Below are 26,916 nucleotides of genomic sequence, written 5' to 3' on the forward strand. Positions count from 1 at the left end.
GAAGAATCTTTCCCAAGATGATAAAACTAGAAATGGCAAAGCTGGGTTTCATTTGTAGGTCTTACCTTTTCACATAGTGATAATTTCAGTAAACCAGTGTTTTCTTAATTACATACTATGTCTCAGATACTGTTTTGGATGTTTTCATATACCATTTTAACATTTAATCCTTATAGCGGGCCTGAGAGATATGTTTCATCCTTTTTTTGGTGTATGTGGCTTTTTTGGTGGGGGGGAGTTCAAGTATCCAGAATTTGTGACTGTTGCCTGTGTGCAAGCATGGGTCTCCATAATTCAACACTATTTACATAGTATTTTTAAAGTTACAAAATAGCAACTTTCAGTAAATTTTTCAATGCCTTTCCAGTTAGCCCTTGTTATTTGCCTTTTCTTTGACTGTCCTACTGTTTTCATAATGTATGTAAAAGTTTTTAAAAGACAACTTTTTAACACATCAAGAGTTTTTTTTTTTTTTTTTTTTTATGATAGTCACAGAGAGAGAGAAAGAGAGGCAGAGACACAGGCAGAGGGAGAAGCAGGCTCCATGCACCGGGAGCCCGACGTGGGATTCGATCCCGGGTCTCCAGGATCGCGCCCTGGGCCAAAGGCAGGCACCAAACCGCTGCGCCACCCAGGGATCCCTTTTTTTTTTTTTTTTTTTTTTTTATTTATGATACAAGAGACTTTAAAAAGAAAGATGAAACAGGGGTACCTGGCTGGCCCAGTCGCTATAACATGCTACTCTTGATCTCAGGCTTGTGAGTTCAAGCCCCACATTGAGCATTGAATGTAACTGTGGGAAGTTATCCTAAGCTATACATTTTATTTATAAGGATATAGGATAATAGAAAATTATTGTACTTTTAAAAATGTCCCATGTTAAACCTAACATTTTTATAAAACATTTTGATAACTTCAGATCACAATCGCATACACGCAACAGATGTCCTACACGCAGTTTGGTATCTGACAACACGGCCAATTCCTGGTTTACAGCAGATCCACAATGATCCTGCATCAGGAAATGAAACAGGTACTTCCTTCTACAAGTCTTCCTTTTAATTGTCTAGAAATAATAAATCAAGTTATCTCGTTTCATTACCTCTGTTCTTTTAAATTTTTCATTAAGTAACCTTTGATACATATAAAGGACTCTATCAATTTTGATGCATAATAATGACATGCAAATTAGGAAGCCTATGACTCACCTTAAGAGCTAGGTTAAGATGCAGTGCTGTTGGATCTACCATGTTTCTTTTCTGTGTCCCACCCTGCTGCTTGCTACCTGGAATAGTATGATAATCGTTTCTTTGCTCTTTTCTTTCAATTCTTATTTTTTTGTTTTAAGTATATCGCATAAATTTAAAATATATAACATTCACAATGAAAGTGAACATACTTAAAAGCCTCATGTAAGCATTTAAATCATGATATTAAAAATCTTTCATAACATTTATGTTTTGAAAAAAAAATAACATTTATGTTTTGCTCCCAGAGTTCATTCTGTTCCTCATTATAAATATAATTATTTATACAAATATAATGAATTTACATAACATGTTTCTCTTACTCTAGTTTGTAAAAGAGAGAAGAACTACTCTAGTAAGATACACACACACACACACACACACACACACACACACACACCCCAGGACAGAATCTACTTAGTTACAAATACCTGAGAAATACGATCATGCGAATTAAGGCAAATGTCATAGGCTCAACCATTACTTCGCAGCCTTTGGTCATGCCACAAAGTCCTGCCATTATGTTTTCTGCCATTCCATATGTATTCTTTCACCATCCTCTTCATTACTTCCTTTAGTTCTGTACTTCCATCAGATCATTTTCTTCAGCTTTTTTGTTTGTAGATGTATTTATTTTCTTAGAAGAATATTTTCATATTTTAGCATATTTGAAGATAGCATTCCATGAACTTCTGATTTCTATAGTTTCTGCAGACAAGTTGGCTGTAAGTCTTACCTCTCCTGCAAAGTAATATGTCCCTTTTCTCTTTGCTATTGGTTTTTAGCATTTTGACTGTGATATACTCAGCGTATTTTCTTTGTAGTAATGCTGCTTGGGGTTTGGTGAACTTCTTGAATATGTTGATTAATAACTTTTATTGATTTCAAAATGTGCTCTTCAGAATTCTTCCAGCCTCTGTCCATTGCCCAATTCCAAAGCTACTTCCACATTTTTAGGTGTTTGTTACAGCAATACATCACTTCCAGGTATGGAAGTCTGTATTCTTTTCCTATTGTTGCTGTAACAAATACCACAGACTTAGTGGCATAAACAATACTAATTTACTATCTTACAGTTCTGGGAGGTCAGAAGTTCAAAGTAGATCCAACTGGGCTAAAATCAGAGTGTCAGCAAGATTGTGTTTTTCCTAGAATCTCTGTTTCCTTGCCTCCTCCAGCTTCTAGAAGCCACTTACATTCTGTGGCTTCAAAGACAGCAGCACAGCATCTTCAAGTCTCTCTCTGAGGAAAGAATTCAAAGGGTTATAGGAATAGGATGTTGAAGAGGGAGGGTCAATCCTGTAATTGTTTTACCCATCCTTTACCTTAGTGTCAGAAATTGTCCCCTTTCATCATATATTGAGAAAACATTGAAGTACTTAATTCCTGGAGGAATGAAATGCCATAGTGGTCCACCAATCAATTCAGGAGATTATGGAATTTAGGTGATAAAAGGACTTATGGCCTGGGCCGTCTTACAAGTAGTAGTTCCTTGAACCCACCTGTTTTCTGAATACATAGTTCAAGTAAACATATTGAGCAACCTGCAGAATCCCTTCATTGGTTCCTAGATCTTTGTAGAGAGCACCATTGTGATAGAAAGTGTCAAATGGAATCTCTTGAGACTGCCTTATTCTAGGAAAGTAGTGAACCAAAGCAATACCGTATTTCCAGGTGGATTGAAGAAATTAGTGCCATTACCAAATACTTGATAGATATAGAGTTGTGATTTCGATCACGTTGCCATTCAACTTGGTACTTTGACTTTTATACAAGATGAATGGATCTTGGGGGATCCCTGGGTGGCGCAGCGGTTTGGCGCCTGCCTTTGGCCCAGGGCGCGATCCTGGAGACCCGGGATCGAATCCCACATCGGGCTCCTGGTGCGTGGAGCCTGCTTCTCCCTCTGCCTGTGTCTCTGCCTCTCTCTCTTTCTCTCTGTGTGACTATCATAAATAAATAAAAATTTTAAAAAAAAATTAAAAAAAAAAAAAAAAGATGAATGGATCTTGGAAAATGATGGTAGATTATTCTGAATTTCATCAGGTGGTGATTCCAGTTGCCACAGCTATTCCAAATATGATCAGCTTTTGAATAAGTCAACCTAACTCATGCTATAAAGATTCTGTACTGGTTTGGGTGATTGATTTTGTCTGGTTCTTATTATCAGGAGGAAATAAAGTTCCTACTATACATGAGAGGATGTATGTCAGTAACCCAGGGGATTCTTTGGCCTTTTTGGTACTCCCATGTCCAGTGACAAAAAATCATGGAAAACTATAGTAATCCAGTATCATCAGGATCACAATAGTTAAGACCCTTGAAAATCTAGGTTATTCCACTAGGCAAAGTACCATGATCAGTAGAGGTGCTGGTTGAGGACAGAGGGAAAATGGAACATTAATGGAATAAGAAAATGGTAAATCTAAAGTACAGCTATGTGACCACAGCAGTGCAATCTATAATAGCCATATGTATTTTACTCATTGATTTTTTTTTGAAGATTTTATTTATTTATCCAGGAGAGACACACAGAGAGGCAGAGATATAGCAGAGGGGGAAGCAGGCTCCCTGTGGAGCCCCATGTTCCATCCAGGGATTGTGGGATCACCACCTGAGCCAAAAGCAGATGCTTAACCACTGAGCCACCCACCTGTCCCTCCTCATTGATATTTATTTTACATAATAAGTTTTTCTTCCTTTTTCTCATTCTCCTACCACTCAAATATTGCTGGATGTTTGAGTTCTTTCTACCAATTTTTGTACATTGATCTTTTATCCTACAATCTTGATGATCACCTCTATTCTAATAGTTTTTTTAGTGAATTTTTTAGGATTTTTCTATCTGCAGAGCATGTCATCTATAAATGAAGATCGTTTTACCTCTTTTTGTGTGTTGATCTCAGTCTATCAATAACCAATGTTGTGGCTGGACCAGCCCTGTGGTTATTATGATTGCAAGATGCCCTTTAGCCATAACCATCAAGAAATTTTTTTTATTTTTTTTTATTTTATTTTTTTTTAATAATTTTTATTTATTTATGATAGTCACAGAGAGAGAGAGAGACAGGCAGAGACATAGGCAGAGAGAGAAGCAGGCTCCATGCACCGGTAGCCTGATGTGGGATTCGATCCTGGGTCTCCAGGATCATGCCCTGGGCCAAAGGCAGGCGCCAAACCGCTGCGCCACCCAGGGATCCCAAGAATTTTTTTTTTAAATAAAGGTTTATTACATACAGGAATTGAAAATTACACAGCATAGTTGGGACCACAGATTATGATCATGGGGGGAGAAAGGTCACAGAAAGGGAGAAAGAGAGAGAGGGCATGAGAGCACGTGAGCTCAAGCATACGTATAAGCAGACACACCTGAGGTTCTGCTTTTTATTAAAGTCAAGAGTGGGGGTTTCACTGGCTCACTCTTTATTGGTGAATTTAAAACATAAGAGCAGGAATTTAAAGTATGGGGAGAGAAAGAACCAGCAGCCCAAATGGTCAGTTATTGAAATCAACCAAGATTTCTAAAAAAAGAACTGGTGTGACCATTTATCTAGACAGGTGCCTGGGAGTGTGTTTCTTTGAGGTGCCTCTTTGAAATGGATGCCTGGGAGATGAAAGCTTAAATCAAGCACTTATGTTACACAAAGTGGGGGAAGCTGTTAGGGATTATACTGTACTCTTCTTCTCCGGTCTGGAGGCCTCCTTTTAAATTAATCAGTTTAAAAGACTCACCATTTTTTAAAGAGAGTAAACAAATGGGACCTATGATAATTACACTGAATTGTCCTTGCCAGCTATTTTAGTTTTTATACTTTTAATTTCATGTTAAACAAAAGAAAAACTGGGATGCCTGGGATAGCTCAGCAGTTGACCATTTGCCTTCTGCTCAGGGCGTGATCCCAGTCCTGGGATCAAGTTCCATTTCGGGCTCCTTGCATGGAGCCTGCTTCTCCTGTCTCGGCCTCTCTTGTCTGCGTCTCTCTCTGTCTCTCATGAATAAGTAAATAAAATCTTTAAAAAACAAAACAAAACTGAATGTATTAGGACCCTAATATGCAAATTTATAAGTAATTACTGAGTTAAAAGGATGTCTTTTGCCATTTCTGATATTTTATATATGTATTTATAATTCTAGGGGAAATCCAGAATGTATATAACATAGGAAAAATTCAAATTATTGGCTGATACTGATAACTAACGTCTTACTAGAAATTTGAATATTTAGATATATCTTTATGCATTTAACTTTCTTGTTTTTATTTTTTATAATTATTTTTTAAAGTTCTAGTGTGATTCTAAAACTCAATTTAATTTAAAAAATATAAACAGCGGGGCAGCCCCAGTGGCTCAGTGGTTTAGCGCTGCCTTCAGCCCGGGGTGTGATCCTGGAGACCGGGGATCAAGTCCCACATCAGGCTCCCTGCATGGAGCCTGCTCCTCCCTCTGCCTGTGTCTCTGTTTCTCTCTCTTTCTCTCTGTGCCTCTCATGAATAAATAAATAAAATCTTTAATATATATAATAATATATATATTATATATTATTATATATAATGTATATATATATATATATATACAGCATAAAAATGGTGAGTTATCTTTACAATTATCACTAGTGTATATTAAAGTCATTATGTTAAAAGTTCATGTGATGGCAAATATTGAGTGAAATAAGTTATGATAAAGGTCACTTTGGATGTTGACAAGCCAGGACATTATTCCTAGTTTCCACTGATGAAATCAATCAGTGAAATTTTGTACCTCTCAGGTATCTTTGTGGTTTTATTTGCTGTCTACTCTAAATATGGTTTATTTTTTCCTTCTTATACTTTAAGATTATTTTAGCAAAAGTAATAGAATGACCATCTAAATAGATAAAGCCACTAAATATAAAAAAATGAAGAAATCAATAGTAAGATATTAAGTCATGGAAAACACAATGCTGATAGTAAAAATATTGTTTCTCGCTGGAGGATAAAAAGAAAAATCATGTTAAAGAAAGAAAAAAGAAAAATTATGTTAAATGAGACATTCTTTAGTTTTATATGTCTTTTAATTTTCCATAGTTTGTCTTGCCATTGTCTTATAAGGGTCTTCATGGAAGGATAAAGAGAAGGGGAAGAGAAGTTGTAGTCAGGGCTACAAATGAAATAAAAGCTTTCTGGTAAAATTTGAAAATTATGTTGAGAAGCTTAGTTTGTTAATATATTAAATTCCTAAATCTCCGTACTGTTTTCATGAAATTTTATTCTCTAGATTGCTTTTCCTGTTACTTCTTGGCCATTGTCTCTAGCCCTTAAATAATAGATGTTAAGAAACCCAGAGGTTTTTAAAAATTGTTATTAGTCTGGAGGTGCCTGGGTGGCACAGTTAAGTGTCCAACTCTTGGTTTTAGCTCGGGTCAAGACCTCAGGTTGTGGGATTGAGCCCTGGATGGGCCTCTATCCTCAGCATAGAGTCTGAGAATCTCTCCCTCTGTCCCTTCCCCTGCACATGTGCTCTCTCTCTCTCTCAAAAAAAATTAAATAAAATCTTTTAAAAATTATTACTAGCCTAAGAGAGCATCATAAAAATCTCATAATGTCTTATAAAGTAAGTGACTTCAGCATCATGTTTAACATTATTCCTCTCTAGTAGCATGCATTTTGGAAATAATAGACTGTTTTAAATCCTTTTTTCTAAATAGAGTTTATTTCTTAGCTTAGTCAACAAGATAAATAATCATATTACATATGGGGAATCCCCTTCTTAGTCTCATTTTATGACAAAGTTAAGTGTAATGATGGTTTATTTTGCTTGTTCCTCAGACTCTGATGGTAGAGTGAACCATGGGCAAACTGCTTACATTTCTTCAAGGAGCTGCTCTATTCCAGATGAGAGCTATGGTTGCCTTTCTTCAAACATTCCTGCGCTGGAATTAATGGCTCTCTATGTGGCAGCTGCCATGCATGATTACGATCACCCAGGGCGGACAAATGCATTTCTAGTGGCTACAAATGCCCCTCAGGTAGGAAATACTTTTCCAGAAAGTGTAAAGAGTGATTGTGAGGTTTTACAACCATGTGGTGTATCCTTTTTTAAAGCATCCTTCAGTTGAATCAGATAGCCATTCCATCTACATTGTAATTAATTGGATTTTAACACATGGCACTGACATGATATGTGCAAAAGAATTAAGAAAAAATTACCTTCTTCCACTTGAAAATGAATAAAATGTTCGTGAAAGAGTAACTCACTGTTTTAGGAAATTCTGGAATCCTTGCTGTCAATATTTTTGCCTGTGATCACATTGATAAAACTGACTAGTTGTAAGACTTATTCTTCCTTTTCCCTTTTTATGGCTAGAAGTGCAATGATGAAGAAGTACTGTTTTTGTTGTTGTCCTCTTTTCCCCTTAAGACTCAGACTCTAAATCTCTTAACTCTGAATATTTTAGTGTCTGTAAACATTTCTTCTAGTACCACATTATTTTTGTAGCCAGTACAGCTGATAAGATGCAAGATTCCTTAATGATCAAAATTTGCATAAGAGGTAGGAGTTACCACAAATGGATATTGTAATTGCAGTAGCTTTAAACATTAGGACTTGGAACTAAATCCTTGGTTTTAAGTGGTCGTGGGTGTTTGTTTAGGCTGGCAATTCCTGAAATGTCATCTTTGTTTCTGTGTGCCTTACATAGAACAAGTCATCAGTGACTGCTTGCTGAATTCATCTTATGACTTTACTTCACCGCTCTGTGTATAAACTTGACTTCCGAGATTTTCATCTTCTGTAGCCATCCTCTGTGTTACTTTTCACACGTCTCTTTCACACACTCTATTTAAAATATGGAAGGTAGATTCTCTAGCCAGAACAAGAATAGGATTCCAAGACAGAGGGGGAGAGAGGGTTAAAAATGCTACATGATCATTTCTCCAGTGAGACTTTATCTATTAATAGCTCATGATTTCCACAGGTAACTTTTTAATGAATTTCAATCTAGATATTAATGTTTGTCCACTTCCTAAGAATAGCTTTGGGAGAAATTACAAACCAAGGAGCGTGTCTCCTCATGTACAGTGCCATTCTGCAAGAATTGGAGGTGCTTTCTTTCTCTGGCTTCACACTTCATAATCTTTAAAAATCTGGTCCTGTGGTGAGTCATAGAGCTGGGCAGAAGTAGCACAATGCAAAAAGCACTGGTCTTTTTTTTTTTTTTTTAAGATTTTATTTTATTTATTCATGAGGTGCAGAGAGAGAGAGAGAGAGGCAGAGACACAGGCAGAGGGAGAAGCAGGCTCTATGCAGGGAGCCCGATGTGGGACTCCATCCCAGGTCTCCAGGATCAGGCCCCGGGCTGAAGGTTGGCGCTAAACCGCTGGGCCACCAAGGCTGCCCAAAAGCACTGGTCTTGAGGCCAAGAGACCCGAGTTTGATTTCTGATTACCCAGTTGTTAGCTGTATGACCTTAGGCAAGTCACCCTTGTCTTTCTGAACCTCAGAATACATAGCTGAAATGATTAAGGGTAAAGGGACACCATATGGAAAGTTTCCTATTTCATGTGTTTGAGAGGCTCCTGAATCAGATGTCATATAAACAGAAATTACTGACTCTTCTTCACTCCCTGCTTCAAGTCTTTCATTAGCTTCCAGCATCAGTGAGTCGGACTTGTTTATTACCTCTCCTCTAAAGATGTGACAAGTGAGTGAATTCCAGCATTACTTCTCTCACTTGCAGATAAAATGAAAATACATGAAAATCGTTCCTACAGACTATATGCTCGAAACTGTTGTCCTAATCAAGGTAAAAAAAAATGAAGTCTGGCTATAACATCAGTACCACGTGTAATTTCTAACTTCTCACGGTTAAGGACTGCCAGTAGATGAAGCCATGAGAAGTGCCGGGATGGGAAGGAAATTGACAGGGAGTTCAGTTGCTGAAAAGTGTAGCCTTTGCCCAGTCTCCTTGCTCCCATTTGGTCTGTTCTCAGCTCAGCGCAGCCAGAGCAACCCCTGTGTAAGTGTGAGTCACATCACTTCCTGTTCCAGATGCTCCAGTGGCGTTGACCTCGCTCCTAGTAGAAGTCATGGCATGGCTCTAGGGTCATACACGATTTAGCCCCTGTTAATTCTTCCGGCTCTGTTCACCCAGGTCCAGTCTCAGTGGCCTCCTTGTTAGTGCTGCTTGTATCCCGGGCACGCTCCCTTTCTGAGAGCCTCTGGGCTCCCTGCCCAAAGTGCAATCCCCACCCCGCGTCAACATGTCTCACTTTGTCACCTCTTCCTCGTAACATTCCACACGCTCCTTCCTGGCACTCATTATGTTCCTTCTCTGCTTTATTTTTCCCGTACCAATGATCATTCAGCATACCATGTATTTTGTTTTCTATGGGTCTCTCCTCAGTGGAATAGATTTTCCTGAGAACAGGGATTTTTTTTTTGCCTTTTATTCCCTAATACCTAGAATCGGGCTTAACTCATAAAAATCATTTAGTAAATATTTGTTGAATGTTGAAGGATGCCTGATTTCTTTGCTCTGCAGGACCGCTAGCTTGTCTGAAATAGACTCTGTTCTTCCCAAAGTAATGAAATTCACAAGACCTTCTTCAGCTAGCGCGTGCGAGATAAGGACCCTTCTGTGAAAGCGTGAGGCGTGTCTATTAGGTAATAAAGTAGGTTCTCTCATCTTGGGAAGCTCAGTGGGTCTAATTAGGCCATAATTAGTGAAAAATATTACTGCTTCAGTGCTAGCGTACAATATGACCAACTGGATCAAATGTTCTTCATTCTCATGGTAAGGAAGGTATGCTGGGACAGTACAGGAGGATTATTTTAAGTTCTTGCTATGAAAGAAGGTGAAACATTTAGTCAGGTTTATCCCGAAGAAATGCCAATATTATAATTCTAAGAGATTTCTGAGTTCTTTTTGAATAAAAAGCTGGCTGAAAGATGGCGATTAGTGCCTGAGATATTAGAGTTTGAGAATATCTTCATATTTGGGATAAAAGGAAATGAAATTTTAGGCTGAGATTTATGAATTGAAGACCGTCATAAATGTTCCATCCCCCAAAATATGGATCAAGATGGTGACTAAACACATGCATTTGACTCCTTATTACAACAGAGAAGAATAGGTGGGGAAGGGTATTATCAGAAGATTAGAGTTTTCCAGAAATTTCTATTTCTGAAAAATGAAAAACAGATTAAGAGGTAAAAGTATAGTAGAGGGGGCTACAGGAGACTCCTGATACCATTTGCCCCTGCTTGCTACACACACACACACACACACACACACACGCACACACCCCATACATGTACACTACACATCTTTAAGTAAAGCTACTGCAACCATGCACTTACCTCAGGCAGAAAACTCATCTCTTAGATATTGAAGGAAACGGCCAAAAGAGAATAAGAATCACTAGTGTGAGTATTAGTACTTCAGAGTAAATCCTTCTCATTCTGGAAACCTAACAGCTGGCACCTGGTCTTATAACTAAAGCAAAACCTGCTAAGTAAGTAACAAACGCCATCCACATTCACAGAGTTCCTACTCATCCTTCCCAGTTAAAGAAGAGACTCGACAATAAAACAAACACAAGAGAATCTAGAATTATTTTTTTTATACTATCAACAGAATAACCAAGGGTCACCAGACAGTAGCTTGGAAAGAAAAGGCTAAAATGGACAGGGATCCCTGGGTGGCGCAGCGGTTGGGCGCCTGCCTTTGGCCCGGGGCGCGATCCTAGAGACTCTGGATCGAATCCCACGTCGGGCTCCCGGTGCATGGAGCCTGCTTCTCCCTCTGCCTGTGTCTCTGCCTATCTATCTCTCTCTCTCTGTGTGACTATCATGAATAAATAAATAAAATCTTTAAAAAAATAAAAAAAAAATAAAATGGACAGAATAACCAACTACAAGGGGAAAAAGACCTAAGGAAAGCCCTTCAGCTTTTTAAAAAGATATCTCAGAATTTGAGAAACACTGCATCCCTAAGAATAGGAAGCTATGAAAAAGGAAACATCAGAGAACAAATTAGAGTTCTTAGGGACTAAAAATATTACTGCAAAAAATTTTAAAAATTCAACACAAGCACTGGAACTAAATACCAGGTTATCCCTCCCCAAATTTAGACTAAAAAGAAAAGGAGACGGAAAGTATCAGGAACTTATTCATTTATACAACATTCATTCATTTATACAACAAATATTGGGTGCCTTCTAGGAGAGGGGCACTATTCTAGACATTTTAAAAAATATTTTATTTATTCATGAGACACAGAGAGGCAGGGACACAGGCAGAGGGCGAAGTAGGCTCCCTGCTGGGAGCCCAATATGGGACTCGATCCTGGGGCTCCAGGATCACGCCCTGAGCCAAAGGCAGACGCTCAACCACTGAGCCACCCTGGTGCCCTGTAGGCATTATTATTGAACAGAACAGGCCAAAAAAATTCTGCCCCTCCCCCCAATAAAACTTACATGCTAGTAAAGCAAGAAAAAGAATAAATAGTGTGTGTCAGAGACAGATGATTATGATGTAAGTGCTAGGAAAGAAGTAACCCAGGGGAGGAGATGGGGAGTGCTGGCGTAAGATATTATTTTCAAGTTAAATCTCTGTATCCAGCTAAGCTACAGCTGAGTGTTAAAAGAAAAATAAAGAGAATCCCAAATATATAGAGGTGAAATAAATCATGTACCCATTCATCCTTAGAAAGTTATCTAAAAACACATCTTAGCAAAAAGGGTGCTAAGGAAAACAGAGGGTCTTAGAAGATAAAGGATTATCAGAAATTTTAGAACAAACCCAGAACTTTAGGGTAAAGGATCCCAAAATGTTCATCTTGACTATATCTTTAAGAAGTACTCTTTCTTTCTTTCTTTCTTTCTTTCTTTCTTTCTTTCTTTCTTTCTTTCTTTCTTTCTTTCTTTCTTTCTGTTAAGCATTTTTTAAAATGAAAACAATTTCGTGGCAGCCCTGGTGGCTCAGAGATTTAGTGCCGCCTTCAGCCCAGGGTGTGATCCTGGAGACCCGGGATCGAGTTTCACGTCAGGGTCCCTGCATGGAGCCTGCTTCTCCCTCTGCCTATGTCTCTGCCTCTCTCTTTCTCTGTGTCTCTCATGAATAAATAAATAAAATCTTTAAAATAATAATAATTTTTGAAAAGAAAATAATTTCACTTAATTCAAGATTTTTGCAGTTTTCAGAAGTATTTAATCTCATGCCTATGACCTAAAGATTTTTTTAATAGATTTTATTTATTTAAGAGAGAGAGAGCGAGCATGCTCCCTGTTGAACAGGGAGCCCAATGTAAGTCTTGATCCCAAGACCCTGGGACCATGACCTGAGGCAAAGGCAGATGCTTCACCTACTAAGCCACCCAGACGCCCCTAAGATCTAAGGAAATTTTAATGTTTACTCCTGTTTCTTGTGTCTCAAAATGGCACATTTGTTCAGAATGTCAGCCTCTTCCTTTGTTTGATCAAAGTCTTTGGTATGTCTGATGGGTTTTTTCTTTTCATTTATTGAAAGATGTTTATTTGTTTTTTATGTATATATTTTTTAAAGATTTTTTAAAAAATTGATTTATTCATGAAAGACAGAGAGAGGCAGAGACACAGGCAGAGGGAGAAGCAGGCTCCTCACAGGGAGCCCGATACAGGACTTGATCCCAGGACTCTGGGATCACACCCTGAGCCAAAGGCAGATGCTCAACCGCTGAGCCACCCAGGCGTCCCGATGTTTATTATTTGTTATGATTAATTCTGTCAGTTTGTATTAAACCCTGTTTCAAACCTTTCCAACTCAAAAAAGAGAGCAAACAAACAAAGTTTGGATCAATTACTTTGTTTTCCAAAATAGAGCTGTATTTGCCTGTGGAGTGAAGGAAGGGGATCCATAGCTAGCAAAAGCAGGGGTCGAGATGCTTTAGCACAGAGTCAAAGCATGTTAGTAATTTCAGCTCCACATTAGCTGGGGTGTTGTCTTCCTTCTCCGGTTGTCACGGAGCCCTTGGTAAAAGCCAGCTGAAGCGTCACTGTTTTACCTGGAATCGTTTTTCTAAGTTTAAGCTTGGCTTCTTGTTCTGTGGGTTCACCCAGTATTCCTTCTATAGTGGAACTGACGTTTGCCTCCTACTTACTGCTCCATGATTGTTTCTTGCCGCTACTCTTCCATAGGTAGGGTTTATTGGGGTCCATCAGGGAGGGGACTCCTTCCACTTATTCTCCAGATGGGTTTTTCTTTTTTGTGCAGTAACTCAGTTGGCCTCTCCTCTTTCTATTACCACTTTCCCCATGTCTTTGAAGTTTTCAGTATGGTGCCAATATCTAAATTTTAATTTCTTTAAAAGACTTATTTATTTAGGGACACCTGGGTGGCTCAGTGGTTGAGCATTTGCCTCTGGCTTGGGACGTGATCAAGTCCCACATCAGCCTCCCTGTGAGGAATCTGCTTCTCCCTCTGCCTGTGTCTCTGCCCCCCTCTCTCTGTCTCTCATGAATAATAAAATCTTTAAAAAGATTTATTTATTCATGAGAGACACACAGAGAGACAGGTAGAGACACAGGCAGAGGGAGAAGCAGGCTTTTTGCGGGGAGTCCGATGTGGGACTTGATCCTGGATCCTGGGATCACATCCTGAGCCAAAGGCAGATGCTCAATCGCTAAGCTACCCAGGTGTCCTTAGATTTTAATATTGATTCAGATTTTTTTTTGCCCTCACTTTATATTTCTTGGTAATTTCAAAGGGCAGTTAGAATAGTGAAGAAATTCTGAACTTATTTCTTTTACCAATCCTGCTAGCCAAGAGTTTATTAAGTCAGCTAGTTCTACAGGGCACTTCTTATATGCTGCGCTTTATTGAGCTGGAAGGTGGATTACTTCTTCCTGAACAGACAAAGCTGTTCTAATAGTATATCAGTCTTCATCAGATTAGAATGTGAATTAGTGAAATCACTATTAAATATAAATTGACCCCTCAGGGTCTTTGAAGCTTATTCTTTCTCTTTGGTGTTAATGATGTTAAGAAGTTACATTATTGATATATAATTGATATGTAACATTGTGTTAAATTTAAAGTATATTTGATACACATTATCATTGTGATATTACCATCATGTCATGTAATATATCTTTTTTATGGTGAGTACATTTGAGACCTAGTCTCTTAGCAATTATCAAGTATATAATATAGTACTATTATCTGTAATCACGATGCTGGTATTAGATCCCCAGAACTTATTCATCCTATAACTAGAAGTTTGTACCCTTTGACCAGCATCTCCCCAATTTCCCCACACCCTGGTAACCACCATTCTAGTCTGTGCTTCACCCAGGGCAGGGCTCCTGCTTCCTTTTCTTTGGTCGTCACCACCACTCATTCCATGCTCCCTGAAGAGGAGAAATGCAGCCCTCCACCTGCCCTCTCTCTCTAATGATTTTACTAACGGAAGCTTTATCTAAGAAGGTTTACTGATTTAATGAAGTAGACCTCAGATATCAACTTTATAGCTCTTGAGGGCAGCATGGTGTCTGCAAAGATGAGCTTTGGAGACGAATGACCCTTTCACTCACTGGATGTGTATGCTGGAAAAGTGTACCTTACCTTTTTGTACTTTAGTAAACTCATTTAGAAAATTATCACAACCCTTCTTCAGAGATATTAAAATGCTTGGCATATCGTAGTTACTCATTGTTTGTCTTCTTTTGACCTAACTCTGTTTATTATTAAAGATTAATAACTCCGAGATGCCTGACTCACTTTTATTATTTTTCAGGCAGTTTTGTACAACGACAGATCTGTTTTAGAAAATCATCATGCTGCATCAGCTTGGAATTTGTATCTTTCCCGCCCAGAATACAACTTCCTTCTTAATCTTGATCATGTGGAATTCAAGCGCTTTCGTTTTTTAGTCATTGAAGCAATCCTTGCCACAGATCTTAAAAAGCATTTTGATTTCCTTGCTGAGTTCAATGCCAAGGTTTGTGATACAATTAATGTCTGGTTTCAATGATGGGAATCATTATTGTCAGTATCACTGATAAGTGTTTTTTTTTTTTGATAAGTGTTTTTTTAGTGTAAAATTAGAATACTACTCAAAAAGTCATCCAATCTGATGTGAGACAGTCTTTATGTCAATATTTTAAAAAATAACTCATTATCATAACATGTCCAAAACATACTATCACTTGCTACATTTCCTTACTGATACACAGACTTATAACTTTCTTTTGCATGGTGATAAGCCAATTAATGATGTCAAAGCTTTTAGGGGCAGATCTGAGAAAGCTGTGCACAGTGCCAAGCAAGGTATTTTATGAAATTAAAGATGTGTTTCTCAGTTATGTTTACCTCACTGCACCTGTTAATCCCTTCTTTTATAAGTGTTTGGCTGGTGTGGGGGAGAAGTACTCTCTACTCTTCCACTTGAGGATAATGTACTCATTGAGCAACTGTTGGGATTGCCCACTCTGTGCAGTCGTGCCAGCAAAGAATAAGAACAGGTACAAGTCCCTGCCGCCAAAGATTCACATTCAGTAGGGAATGGAGAATCACTGCCTTCATGTGATAGTGGTACTCCTTGGAATGTGTTCTAGCCCTCAGACATTAGGGGTGGAAAAATGTTAAGAACCGCTACTCTACAGAAACCTAAGGGAAGGCTGCTCCCTCTTTGGCTAGCAGGAAGCTGTTGTTTCCTTGATGACATTTGTGATGTAAAGGAAAGGTGTACCTCCAGGGTAAAGGAACTGGTAACAAAGAAGTGCTGGGTTTCACCCCCTGGGAGGAGACCCGATATGTGGCTGTCATGATATTAATAAAATACTTAAAAAATCAGTGAGAAATCCATATGCCTTTAAAGTTATTTTATAGTTGTGTAGCTCTACTAACTTTTGTTTAATAATAAAAATTCACTTAAGTGCTTAAGTCAGAGTAACAGAAGTTTTTACACATAAAAAATCACCTAGTCCAATACTTTTGAATCTGTGTTCCTCGGAGGTTTCTATTCTGAAGTTTCTCAGGAGAATCCCATATGAGTGGGGTTCTAGATCTCCTATATGGTTTCCATCAAAAAAGCTCTCCTTTTAAGTGTTTTCTATAGTGGTGGCCTACATAAATTTTCCTTTGACAAAAGGGTTTGGTGCTCCAAAAACTACCCTCATAAAAAAATTCAAAAGCCATTGATCTGGCCCATTTACTTCATTTTTTTCCAAGAGAAAATGAGCTTTTTGAAAGGCAGAGTAATTTGCTTAATTAGTGATGATAATTACCATTTATTTAAATAACAGTGGTAGCATTTAGCATTTACTATGAACAAGGCATTTTTCATTTATTAATACTCATGGTAATATGGCGAGATTGGTACCACTTTTCCTGTTTTATAGATGAAGATAGATTCAAGGAGATTAAGTAATTTTTTCAATATTACATAATGAATAAATCATTGAGTCAGGATTTGAAACCATAGGGATCAGCTTTTAAGACTTTTCTTTCAACTATATTTTCCTTTCACAACTAAAGCCAACTTCTCTATAGATCCTAAGTGCTCTTTTTTGAAGTAGAATTAGTTACAATTCTTAAATGATTTATTGATGTTTTGCATATACATATAATTATAGTGTATTATATATTAATATGTTATATATACATATATATATACATGTTACAATTTTCTGTGGTAATCACAAATATTGAAACCAATGATTTGTTACGTTTTTATGGTGCTCTGCTTCCAGTGAAACAAATTTATAATGAAAACTTAACCCATATTCCTTCCTGTGATTTAGACAGGAAGCAGTTTTTAGATAATTTGATTTTTAAAAAAACACACTCCTGTGCCCTCATAACCTAAAATAACTGTTTTTCCAAAACAGGCCAATGATGTAAATAGTAATGGTATAGAATGGAGTAATGAAAATGATCGCCTCTTAGTATGCCAAGTGTGCATCAAACTGGCAGATATAAACGGCCCAGCAAAAGTTCGGGACTTGCATTTGAAATGGACAGAAGGCATTGTCAATGAATTTTATGAGCAGGTAAGCTGAAGTGTGAGATTGGCGGGATTTTGAGAGCTGCCATCTGAAGACCATTAGTCTTTGGGATTTGGATAGCTCCATTAAATGTTTGAAGTCTGGTTGTTTGGACCAAGAAAATGGTTAAAAATTGTTGAATTTGCTCTGGTCTTGGTATTTTCTCAGTTCGCTTTTGCTAATAAGATTTTAAAAATAGCTTATTGTTTATTTGACATGGGCCAAATGTCCCTTGAGTCTAGATAGAGGTAAGGATAGACTACATTAGGATTACAAGGTCTCTTTTAAAACCCTGAGCGTGGGATCCCTGGGTGGTGCAGTGGTTTGGCGCCTGCCTTTGGCCCAGGGTGCGATCCTGGAGACCCGGGATCGAATCCCACGTCGGGCTCCCGGTGCATGGAGCCTGTATCTCTGCCTCTCTCTCTTTCTCTCTATCATAAATAAATAAAAATTTAAAAATAAATAAATAAAACCCTGAGCGCCTATGACCGAGGATAATTATTTTGAGTTGAAATTGTTTTCAGTTGATTCGGGGTATACTTAGATTGTATTCAAAGAATATCAACCTATTTTCAGCTCTGTTGTATAAAGACTGCCTTAGAAACATCAACCGGGCAAAAGTCCTGGTGGAGGGTTAGAAATGGGGATAGAGTAGGTATTTCATGGTATTTAAGGATTCAAAGATATAAACATGATCTTATATCTTATATCTTATATCTTATATCTTATATCAAAGATATAAACAAGATCTTATATCTTATATAGTAAACTCAAGTTTGTAAGCCCAATGTGGAGCAAAGCCGACCGCTGAGATGTTGAGTGTGCATCAAAGGAAGAGTCTGAGAGGCAGCCACACTAGCAGATGGGAGGGCAGGCCTCAAATTTGCCTCCTCAAAGTAGGAGAGTTGGGAGTATTTAACGGCAAATGAAAAGCATCTGGGTATAAGAGAGAGAAGCTGTGGGCTTTCAAAATCAAATAAAGGAAGTTAGTAAGTAGGGAAGAGTTGAGATAATTTTGTTGTCCGCACCTACATGAATCTGCTGCTTATTTTTTCCTGTGACCATGACCAGAAAATGGCATCCTTAGCATGATTGAAGGATGGGGTCTTAGGTGCTTCAACATTAAAAGTTTATCCATTGGACACCTGTATGTGCTCAGAGAAGGTCGGTGGTCCTGACCGGTTCTGGCTGGTTTCTTGGTAAAGCCTCAAGTCTGCCAAACACCTAAGTCAACATTTTGGTATCATGATGTCAGGCAAGAGCATCATCTTTAGAAGCGTGATGGCAGGCTGCATTCCAAGGACAGGCAGGCTTGGATACAAAGTTACAGTTGCATTCTTTAGTCCCTTAACCCTCAGGTCTCTGGCTTCACCACCACTTTGCAGAATCTTTACCATTTTTTTTTTTATCCAATTCTGAAGACCCTACAATGTAGAAGTATATGGATTTCCCCACAGGCCAACATTTCATTATCTCCAAAATACTGATTGGATCTTTTTACCTTTAGAATCGCATTCCTTGTGAGTCCTTGTTGGCCATAATAATTGGGCAAGATCAAGAGGTCTACCAAATGAGGCCTTTGTGATAGAGTTTGCCTACCACGAGTTGCTACTCCAGCAGGAGTGATGAATTTGACTCCATAAACCATGCATACTTATCTGCTATTCAGTGTTACACCCAAACTGAATAGTGAATGTGCAGACTCTCACTCACCTCAGCTGAACATCCAAGGACAACACTTACTCTGCAATTTACAAGTTACAAAATATTATACTGTGGGGAAAAACAACAACAACATAGGAATACATAAGTACTCCAGGGTTATTAATATTTTACTACTTTGATACATTTGAACTAAATTATATATAATTTTGAGATCTAAATGGTTATAAATATTTACCTTGCAATTGCAATATAGTATTTGTGTATTACCATCTTCCTTCTCAAAGATAATTGAAACTGGCCTCAGGCTTCAGTTCCTATTCACAAAAGAATTTTATGCTAAGGAAAAGGCCATCTTTATATTATCTGTGCAAATAAAGGTAATGAAAAAGGTATTAGTATATGCCAATTTTAGAACACTCACTAATTCAGTAAAAAGAACATTAGAAAAGCTCATTTAGACCAAATTTATAATTATTCCTAAAGTATATAAAACTCTTACTAAAAAGTTGGAATCCATGGTTGATGTTGAATCCTGGGTTCTCTTCATTACCAGAAGCATGACCTTGGGTGAGTTATTTAATCTCTCTCAGTTTCTTCATTGACAAAATAGGAATATTTGATGGTATCTACCTCACAAGGTTGCTGTGAGAATTAGGTGAACTAACACAGTTCTTAGAACAGTTCCTGACATGTAAATGCTCAATAAATGTCAGCTATTATAATTCCAGATCTGTCACTAAAAACATTATTTCGGACAGTTTTACTTAACCTAACTTTCATTATTCAGATGTTAAAGGAGAAAAATGTCCTATGCCAGAGTCGTCATGAAGGTTGAAGGTACTAATCTATATGAAAAGCTTAGTCTTCATCAATACTATCAAATTTCTTTCTCAATCTGGTTATGCTATTGTTAAACATCCTTCGGATATGGATGCAAAATTCTAACCTTGCCCAACTTTTAATTTTTTTATTGGCCTAATCATCCTGTCTTTATAAACCCTTATAGCTGTGTAAGTGCCATGGGCTTAGAAAAACCAAACTCCTTAAAAAAAAAAAAAGCCAAACTTATAAAATTGTAGAATCTTGTGGCTAAATCCAAGTCAGGTTTTGTTTTTGCCAACAATGGTTTTCTTCCTTACAGAAGGTAAAAATCATAGATTTTCAGTCATGGGCCAGTCACTAGGACAGTTTCTGGTTGTTGCCCCGGAAAGCGTTGCCTCATCACAGGTAGACACCGCTTGCCTACACAGTCTGTACATTCTGGGGTTTCTTCATTCCCCACCAGTTCAGACACTAGGAACGAAAATATCAATAGTATCCTTCGGGGAACTGTGCTAAATACTTGGTATAACATTGCTTTTCATCCATATAGCAACCTTGTAGATTATTAAAATTTTACACATGAAATGGATATAGAGCTTGCTCAACACCACACAGGTAGTAGGTGGCAAAAGCAGGGTTTGAAACCACGTGTGTCTGGTCTCAAAATACACTCTCTGCAGCCCTGGAGACGAGTGGGGGGGTTTCAGAGGCAGGCAGTTGGAGCACTGGACCTGGCTCCTCACCTCAGCCAACCATACCTCTACTTCCGCTGTTAGAAATGGTCAGGGTGTTGAAAGGTATTTGCAAAATTCAACTCTGGGCAATTAAGGTACAACTCTCCTCCTCCTCCCCCACAGGAGAAAGAGACATAAAATTTGGCAGGTTGTTAGATTTGTTGTTATTTCTCTTAATGTATATTTTTCTTGTTCACTGAATATCAATCATACCGGTTGCCTGGTAGAGTGTGAAAACAAAGTCTTGTTTAGGATTTCTCAAATATTGGAGAAATTCTTACAGTTGAAATGACAGAGTAATTAGATACTTCTCTGTAAAAACTGTTTTGATGTAGACTATGAATATTTAAAAATCTCCAGATAATTTTAACAGCAAAGCTCAGTGGTTATTCTTTTAACAGTTCAAAATGTACCTTTCTTCTTAAAATGATCCAGGGAGATGAAGAAGCAAACCTGGGTTTGCCCATCAGTCCCTTCATGGATCGGTCTTCGCCTCAACTAGCAAAACTCCAAGAATCTTTCATCACCCACATCGTGGGTCCTCTGTGTAACTCCTACGACGCTGCTGGCTTGCTGCCGGGTCAGTGGATAGAGGCAGAGGAGGACGAGGACACGGAGAGTTGTTACGATGAAGATGGTGAAGAATTAGATAGTGATGATGAAGAAATAGAAGACAATCTAAATCCTAGTAAGAATATGGGGATGTTGTCATTTCTTTTTTTTTTTTTTTTTTTAAATTTTATTTATTATTTATGATAGTCACACAGAGAGAGAGAGAGAGAGAGAGAGGCAAAGACATAGGCAGAGGGAGAAGCAGGCTCCATGCACCGGGAGCCCGACGTGGGATTCGATCCCGGGTCTCCAGGATCGCGCCCTGGGCCAAAGGCAGGCGCCAAACTGCTGCGCCACCCAGGGATCCCCGATGTTGTCATTTCTTAAATGGATATTTGCAGTTGGTAACATTGAACTTGGATCTTTTGGGGGGTTTTTGCTTTGTTTTTTGTTTTTTTGTTTTTGTTTTGTTTTTTTGAGAGAGAGTGAGAAGGAGATAGAGGGAGGGGCAGAGGAAGAGGGGGGAAGAGAGAGATTCTTAAGCAGCCTCCATGCCCAATGCCGAGCCAGCCATGGTGCCCAATCTCACAACCCCGAGATCATGACCAGAGTGGAAATCAGGAGTCAGGCCAACTGAGCCACCCAGGTGCCCTAGATCTTTATAAGATATGGTAGTTACATCTTGAGTAACTACTATCAGAATGTGCAGATTGATTAGCCTCCTGAGGAACTGTGTGCTGGGGAACTGCTAACTGGTCCCACATGGCCTCGGTTACAGTAGTGCCTCTCCGGGTCTTGTCCTTCAGCCAGCCCACTTCCGGAGCCTCTACCTTTGCATGCACCGGAGGGCTGGCCCCGTGTCTGACTGAGAGGTGAGGGGCTTCATGTGGCCGGGGCTCCCGGACCCACTGACCTGCCCTTCCCAAACACTTGGAAGATGGATTGCAATAGTTGGGAGAAGATGAAATGTATCTTCTCTAAGAGGAGAATCAAGTTTTATGTCATTATGGATGCGAATTGCCAGGCTGGAGGGAAGTAGTTTTCTATATAAAGCAGTGAATATAAATGGGAAAAAATATTTGTCACCTTTGCAGCTGTAAACGAAATCAGTTTTAATTTAAATTCCCCTTTAAAGAGCAAATATCTAGCATCCCAAGCATGCTTTGAATGCTGACGGGTGACATAATTACAAAGGACCCCCAGCTACCCAGCTGTATTCAGGATTAGCTAACAGAAGAGTCTCTTCTGCTCCCCTCTGCACACCATCTTGGGCAAGTTGGCTGGCTTCCAAGAATTATTTATATTCCCTGAAACTTTGATCATTGTGTTTAATTCAATACTTAAATCCTAAAAAGGTTGCTTAGCCTCATATTGCTATTTATCATTTGAAATTTTAGTACCATCCGCCCCTCCCACCCCACCCGGCCTTCCCCGCTCCCCTTCTCAGCTTTATTTTCGCCACTAATGACACCATGCGGTGGCATACTGCCGCCTTTGCCTCCCAAGGTCTTCCCACTAGAAGGGGGGCACCACAGCGCAGAGACGCTTTCCCTCTCGCTGTGTGTTAGGACAACCCCAGCGCCTTAGATAAGTGCCTGGAAAAGAACAAGGCCGCGGCTGCTTAGCGACTGGATGCTTGAAGTGTACCGCTAGGATTACAGTGTGTGTGCTTCAAATTTTGCAGAACCACAGAGGAGGAAAAGGAGACGGCGAATATTTTGTCAGCTCATGCACCACCTCAGCGAAAACCACAAGATCTGGAAGGAAATCATAGAGGAAGAAGAGAAATGTAAAGCCGACGGGAATAAGCTGCAGGTGGAAAACTCCTTACCTCCAGCAGAGGACATCCAGGTCATCGAAGAAGCAGATGAAGAGGAGGAGAGACAGTTTGAGTAAAAGGAAAGGTAGATGGAAACCGCACCGAGGGCTGTGCCGGGGGCCAGGGGTCCCTGCCTGCTGGTCCTGCGTGGACAGATGGACACTGGCAGGCTCACTTCCTGCCCTGTGCACTTCCCATCACACAGATGGCCGAGTCCCGTGGCCTTAGAGAGCAGCTCCCGTGGACTCACACCGCGGAGCGCTTCCTTGAAGCCTTCACTGTATCCGAGTACTTTGTCCCAATAACGCTTTGCTGGGTAGTAAGCTCTTATTTTCCACGAGCAGTAGCTAGAACTAAAAATTCAAGTGACTTCAGTTTCCAAAGTGGCCAGAACTTTTGGCTTTTCATGAAAGCAGGATTCATCTTGTGTTTCCAAATGTGTGTCTTTTTATGTCTTTGAACGTTTGGCGGTGGGGTGGGACGGGGGGAGTCTGTGCCTATCTAAAAAGGAATCCAGTGTTGCCTTTCAAGTGGGGGGGTCTGTTCAAGGCAAGGCACTGTTCAGTGCTGAGCTCCCAGCTAGGTTTCTACATGAAACACTGAGTGACCTTTGTCAAATATAACAGAATCCAGGTGCATCGATTTCTGATGCTTCTTACTGTTGTGTGTTACCTACTATGTGTGTGTGTTTCTCCTCAGAGTATTCAGGTTTGCCATGGACATCAGAAGTCTGAATTCCAGTCCATGGTTGAATTTTTAAAGCTGTTCGGGTTTTAACAATGAAGGGATTTTCTTTAGTCAAAACTGTTCTTATAACTGTTGCTCAGGATTCATATTTTTTAAACATTTAGTTAATATAAACAGATTTGTCAGAAGAAAGCCGAATTGTCCTAAAGATGTTAGCCTTTTCTGAGAGGAGCGTTCTTCTTTGATATATTTGAGTCTAATCAAAAGAAATAGTAGGAGTTCCAGAAGACACAGTGAATAATTGGAATACATGCTTATCTCCAGATCCGTATCTTGGGCGTCCTAACATTTAGTCACAGTAGGACTGATGTTAATCTTTGTTAATTTCCTACTGCCTGGAGACTACATGTCAGAAGTGACGGAGGACTACTCAGTACTGCTAAAGCCCAACTGTGACTCTAATCTTAAAATATAAATGGTGGGAATACTTAATTGCAAAGAAAATGGACCATACTTACAATGTTCGTCAACTCATAAGGTACAGATATGTACCTGAGTTGTGAAAAGGTTTTGAAGATATAAAAAGGAGCCTAAATGATATAGCAGGATGGTAGACATGTTTTTTTTCCTTGGAGACCATATTTTGGATCTATATAGCTTTTGTAGACAGTAAAACCAGTAATTTTCCAAGATGATTCCTTTTAAGTATGATTTCAGGCAATTTCTTACCTACCTAGAATATTTGGCATATCTCAGAGATATTAAAGATCTATACAAGTGTTGGAAGTTTTGATCTTGTATAATATTTAATGAATCACCAAGCTTTATTTATTAGATATGTTGAGTGCTAAGTTTCTTCCTGCCACTTTTGCTACCACTGCCAGATAATTTGTAACCCGGTCGCACATTACTAAGTAATAAAATTTTAACTAATTTATTGAGTTTGCACTTAACACGTATATATCCTGTGCTTTTATTTCCCTGGTGCGCATTTTGCATCCTGCGTAAGTATATCTCTGCTCTTGCAAAGTACACGTGTATAAATTCACATGTGCACATATGCATAGTGAGACTCAGATTTCCTTTCTATTAAAATTTTGCATTGGGGTTAATGTATATATTTTCTCAAAAGGAAAGTTTTTATTAAAAGTACTATTACTGAGAACTCATTTTTAGATAATTTAACTTTTAAATTTAACCTTTGCTAAATAATTGACATTCTAAAATAGAGCAAAGAAACAGAAATATCCTTGCTAAAGCAAGTTCATAAAAATTTTACAAACTGAATGACTATATTAAATATATACAGTGCTATTAAATGAAATCTTACTTGAAAAATTGCCATAAGCCATATTACATATTCTATTAGTTATTACTGAATCAGATTAATTTTATTCTAATTTTCATCATGAATTTGCTATTGTTTTAACCCACTGGTCTTAGAAATAATTTTTTAGTGCTATATCTATGTGCTTACCAATACATTCTTTTTCCATAAAACAAACTACTTTTTAAAGTTATTTCCTGATTTGAAGGCCATTTCCTGCTATTTTAATTTTGTTGGTGCTGTTGGCGCTCTTTTTATAAGAATCCTGTAAACTCTAGCATTGCTGAAGTCAAAAATCTCCTTTCTCCAGATTGCATCTCTTAGGAACGAACTTCACAAAAGAGATGAATAAAGCCACCTCTGCTTTCTTTTATTCTAGTTGCCAGGCTAATCCGAGCAGCTCTAGAGAGCCAGTGGGGATGGCAATTGACCTGTGGAGCAGGGATAATCAAGAATTATGATTTACCTTGGAGGTAATGGATTGTGGAGAAAGATTAACAGTGTACAGAGGCCAGGCCAGGCACTCCTCCCCACATTGGAGGAGCGAAAGAGGTTTAGGGTGGCTGATGAAGGGCTTGGTGTAAAGCATGACACGCCATACTTAAACTTTTTCCTCCGGGAAATGGGGAACAACTGAGAAAAAAATTTTTTTCAAGACTTTATTTATTCATGGGAGACCTAGAGAGAGAGAGAGGCAGAGGGAGAAGCAGGCTCCCTCCGGGGAGCCTGATGTGGGACTCTATCCCAGGACCCTGGGATCACACCCTGAGCCGAAGGCAGATGCTCAACCACTGAGCGAGCCACCCAGGCATCCCTGAAAAAAGTCTTAATCTGGAAGAGTGGGGTGACTATACATTTTATGACGCTCATTCAAATAACATGCTATGTCAAATGAAAGAACAAGATTAGACCTGGGGGGACCTCCCCGATCTGCACAGGGAAAGATTACAGGACAACGGAGAAGGGAGTAGACTGGAGATTTGAAATGGACAGTCAGTTTGCCCTGGTGATTAATTGGCTATGGTGGCAAGAAGACCACAGTGGCTTTCAGATTTCTGCTCTGGGCGACTGTGTCACTCACAGAGAGGGTCAGCCAGTGGGTGTGGTGGAGGGGCCAGGGCTATGTGTATATCCTGTTGGTTCTCTTTCTCTGGAGAACTTATAAAAGTCACCAAACACAAAGAAACAACCCTAGAGGAGAACAGCAGAAACAAATAGCACAATGTAGCATCCACAGTCATCAGGCGGTCCGAATCTGCTACCAGAACAATGTAAAACAGCCCTGCATGAGATGTTTAAGCAGAGTAGATACAGAAGGAAGGGGGGAAAAAAAAAGAGTGCCTGGCTGGCTCAGTTGGTGGAACATGTGTCTTCATCTTGGAGTTGGGAGTTCAAGCCCTGTGTTGGGCACAGAATTTACTTTAAAAACAAACAAAACAGGTACAAGTGGCCATAAGACTGACCACAGACTTCAGTACCAACAATGGAAGCAAGAAGTCACTACAACAGTATCTGCTAAGCACTGAGGGGGGGGGGGGGAATCTGTCAACTTACAGTTAAATCACCAAAACTACCAAAAGTGAGGGTAAAATAAAAAGACATTTTCAGATAAATACTAATCTTTTCCCATCAACAGACTCAACTGAGTGAAATTTTTAGAGCAGTGCTTCTAAAGCTTGCTGTAATATGTATGTAAATAATTTTGTGATCTGGTTAAAATGCATAGTCTGATCTAAAATTTGTAGTGGACCTCAAGACTATTTCTAAGAAGCAGATCCCTGAGTGTATTTTCTTTTTAAAGTTCTCAAATGATCAAATGATGTAATGTTGATGCTACTGGTCTGTTGACTAACACTTAAGAGTAGCAATATTCTGGGATCCCTGGGTGGCGCAGCGGTATAGCGCCTGCCTTTGGCCCAGGGCGCCATCCTGGAGACCCGAGATTGAATCCCACGTCGGGCTCCCGGTGCATGGAGCCTGCTTCTCCCTCTGCCTGTGTCTCTGCCTCTCTCTCTCTCTCACTGTGTGCCTATCATTAAAAAAAAAAAAAAAAAAAGAGTAG

General features: G+C 39.1%; 1 protein-coding gene across 1 annotated transcript in view; it reads left to right on the forward strand.

The window, feature by feature from the left end:
- Positions 1-24,480, forward strand: part of PDE3B (phosphodiesterase 3B) — a 167,512-nt gene extending 143,032 nt beyond the window's left edge. Inside the window, exons 11-16 of the mRNA XM_025459572.2 lie at positions 920-1,033; positions 7,052-7,251; positions 14,998-15,201; positions 17,093-17,254; positions 20,905-21,157; positions 22,706-24,480. Coding sequence (XP_025315357.2) covers positions 920-1,033; positions 7,052-7,251; positions 14,998-15,201; positions 17,093-17,254; positions 20,905-21,157; positions 22,706-22,917 — 1,145 coding nt within the window. The 3' untranslated portion in view covers positions 22,918-24,480. The remainder of the gene's footprint in view (positions 1-919; positions 1,034-7,051; positions 7,252-14,997; positions 15,202-17,092; positions 17,255-20,904; positions 21,158-22,705) is intronic.
- The last annotated feature ends 2,436 nt before the right edge of the window (positions 24,481-26,916 follow it).

The sequence above is a fragment of the Canis lupus genome, chromosome 21, assembly GCF_003254725.2.
Source record: "Canis lupus dingo isolate Sandy chromosome 21, ASM325472v2, whole genome shotgun sequence".
NCBI classification, from domain to species: Eukaryota; Metazoa; Chordata; class Mammalia; order Carnivora; family Canidae; genus Canis; species Canis lupus.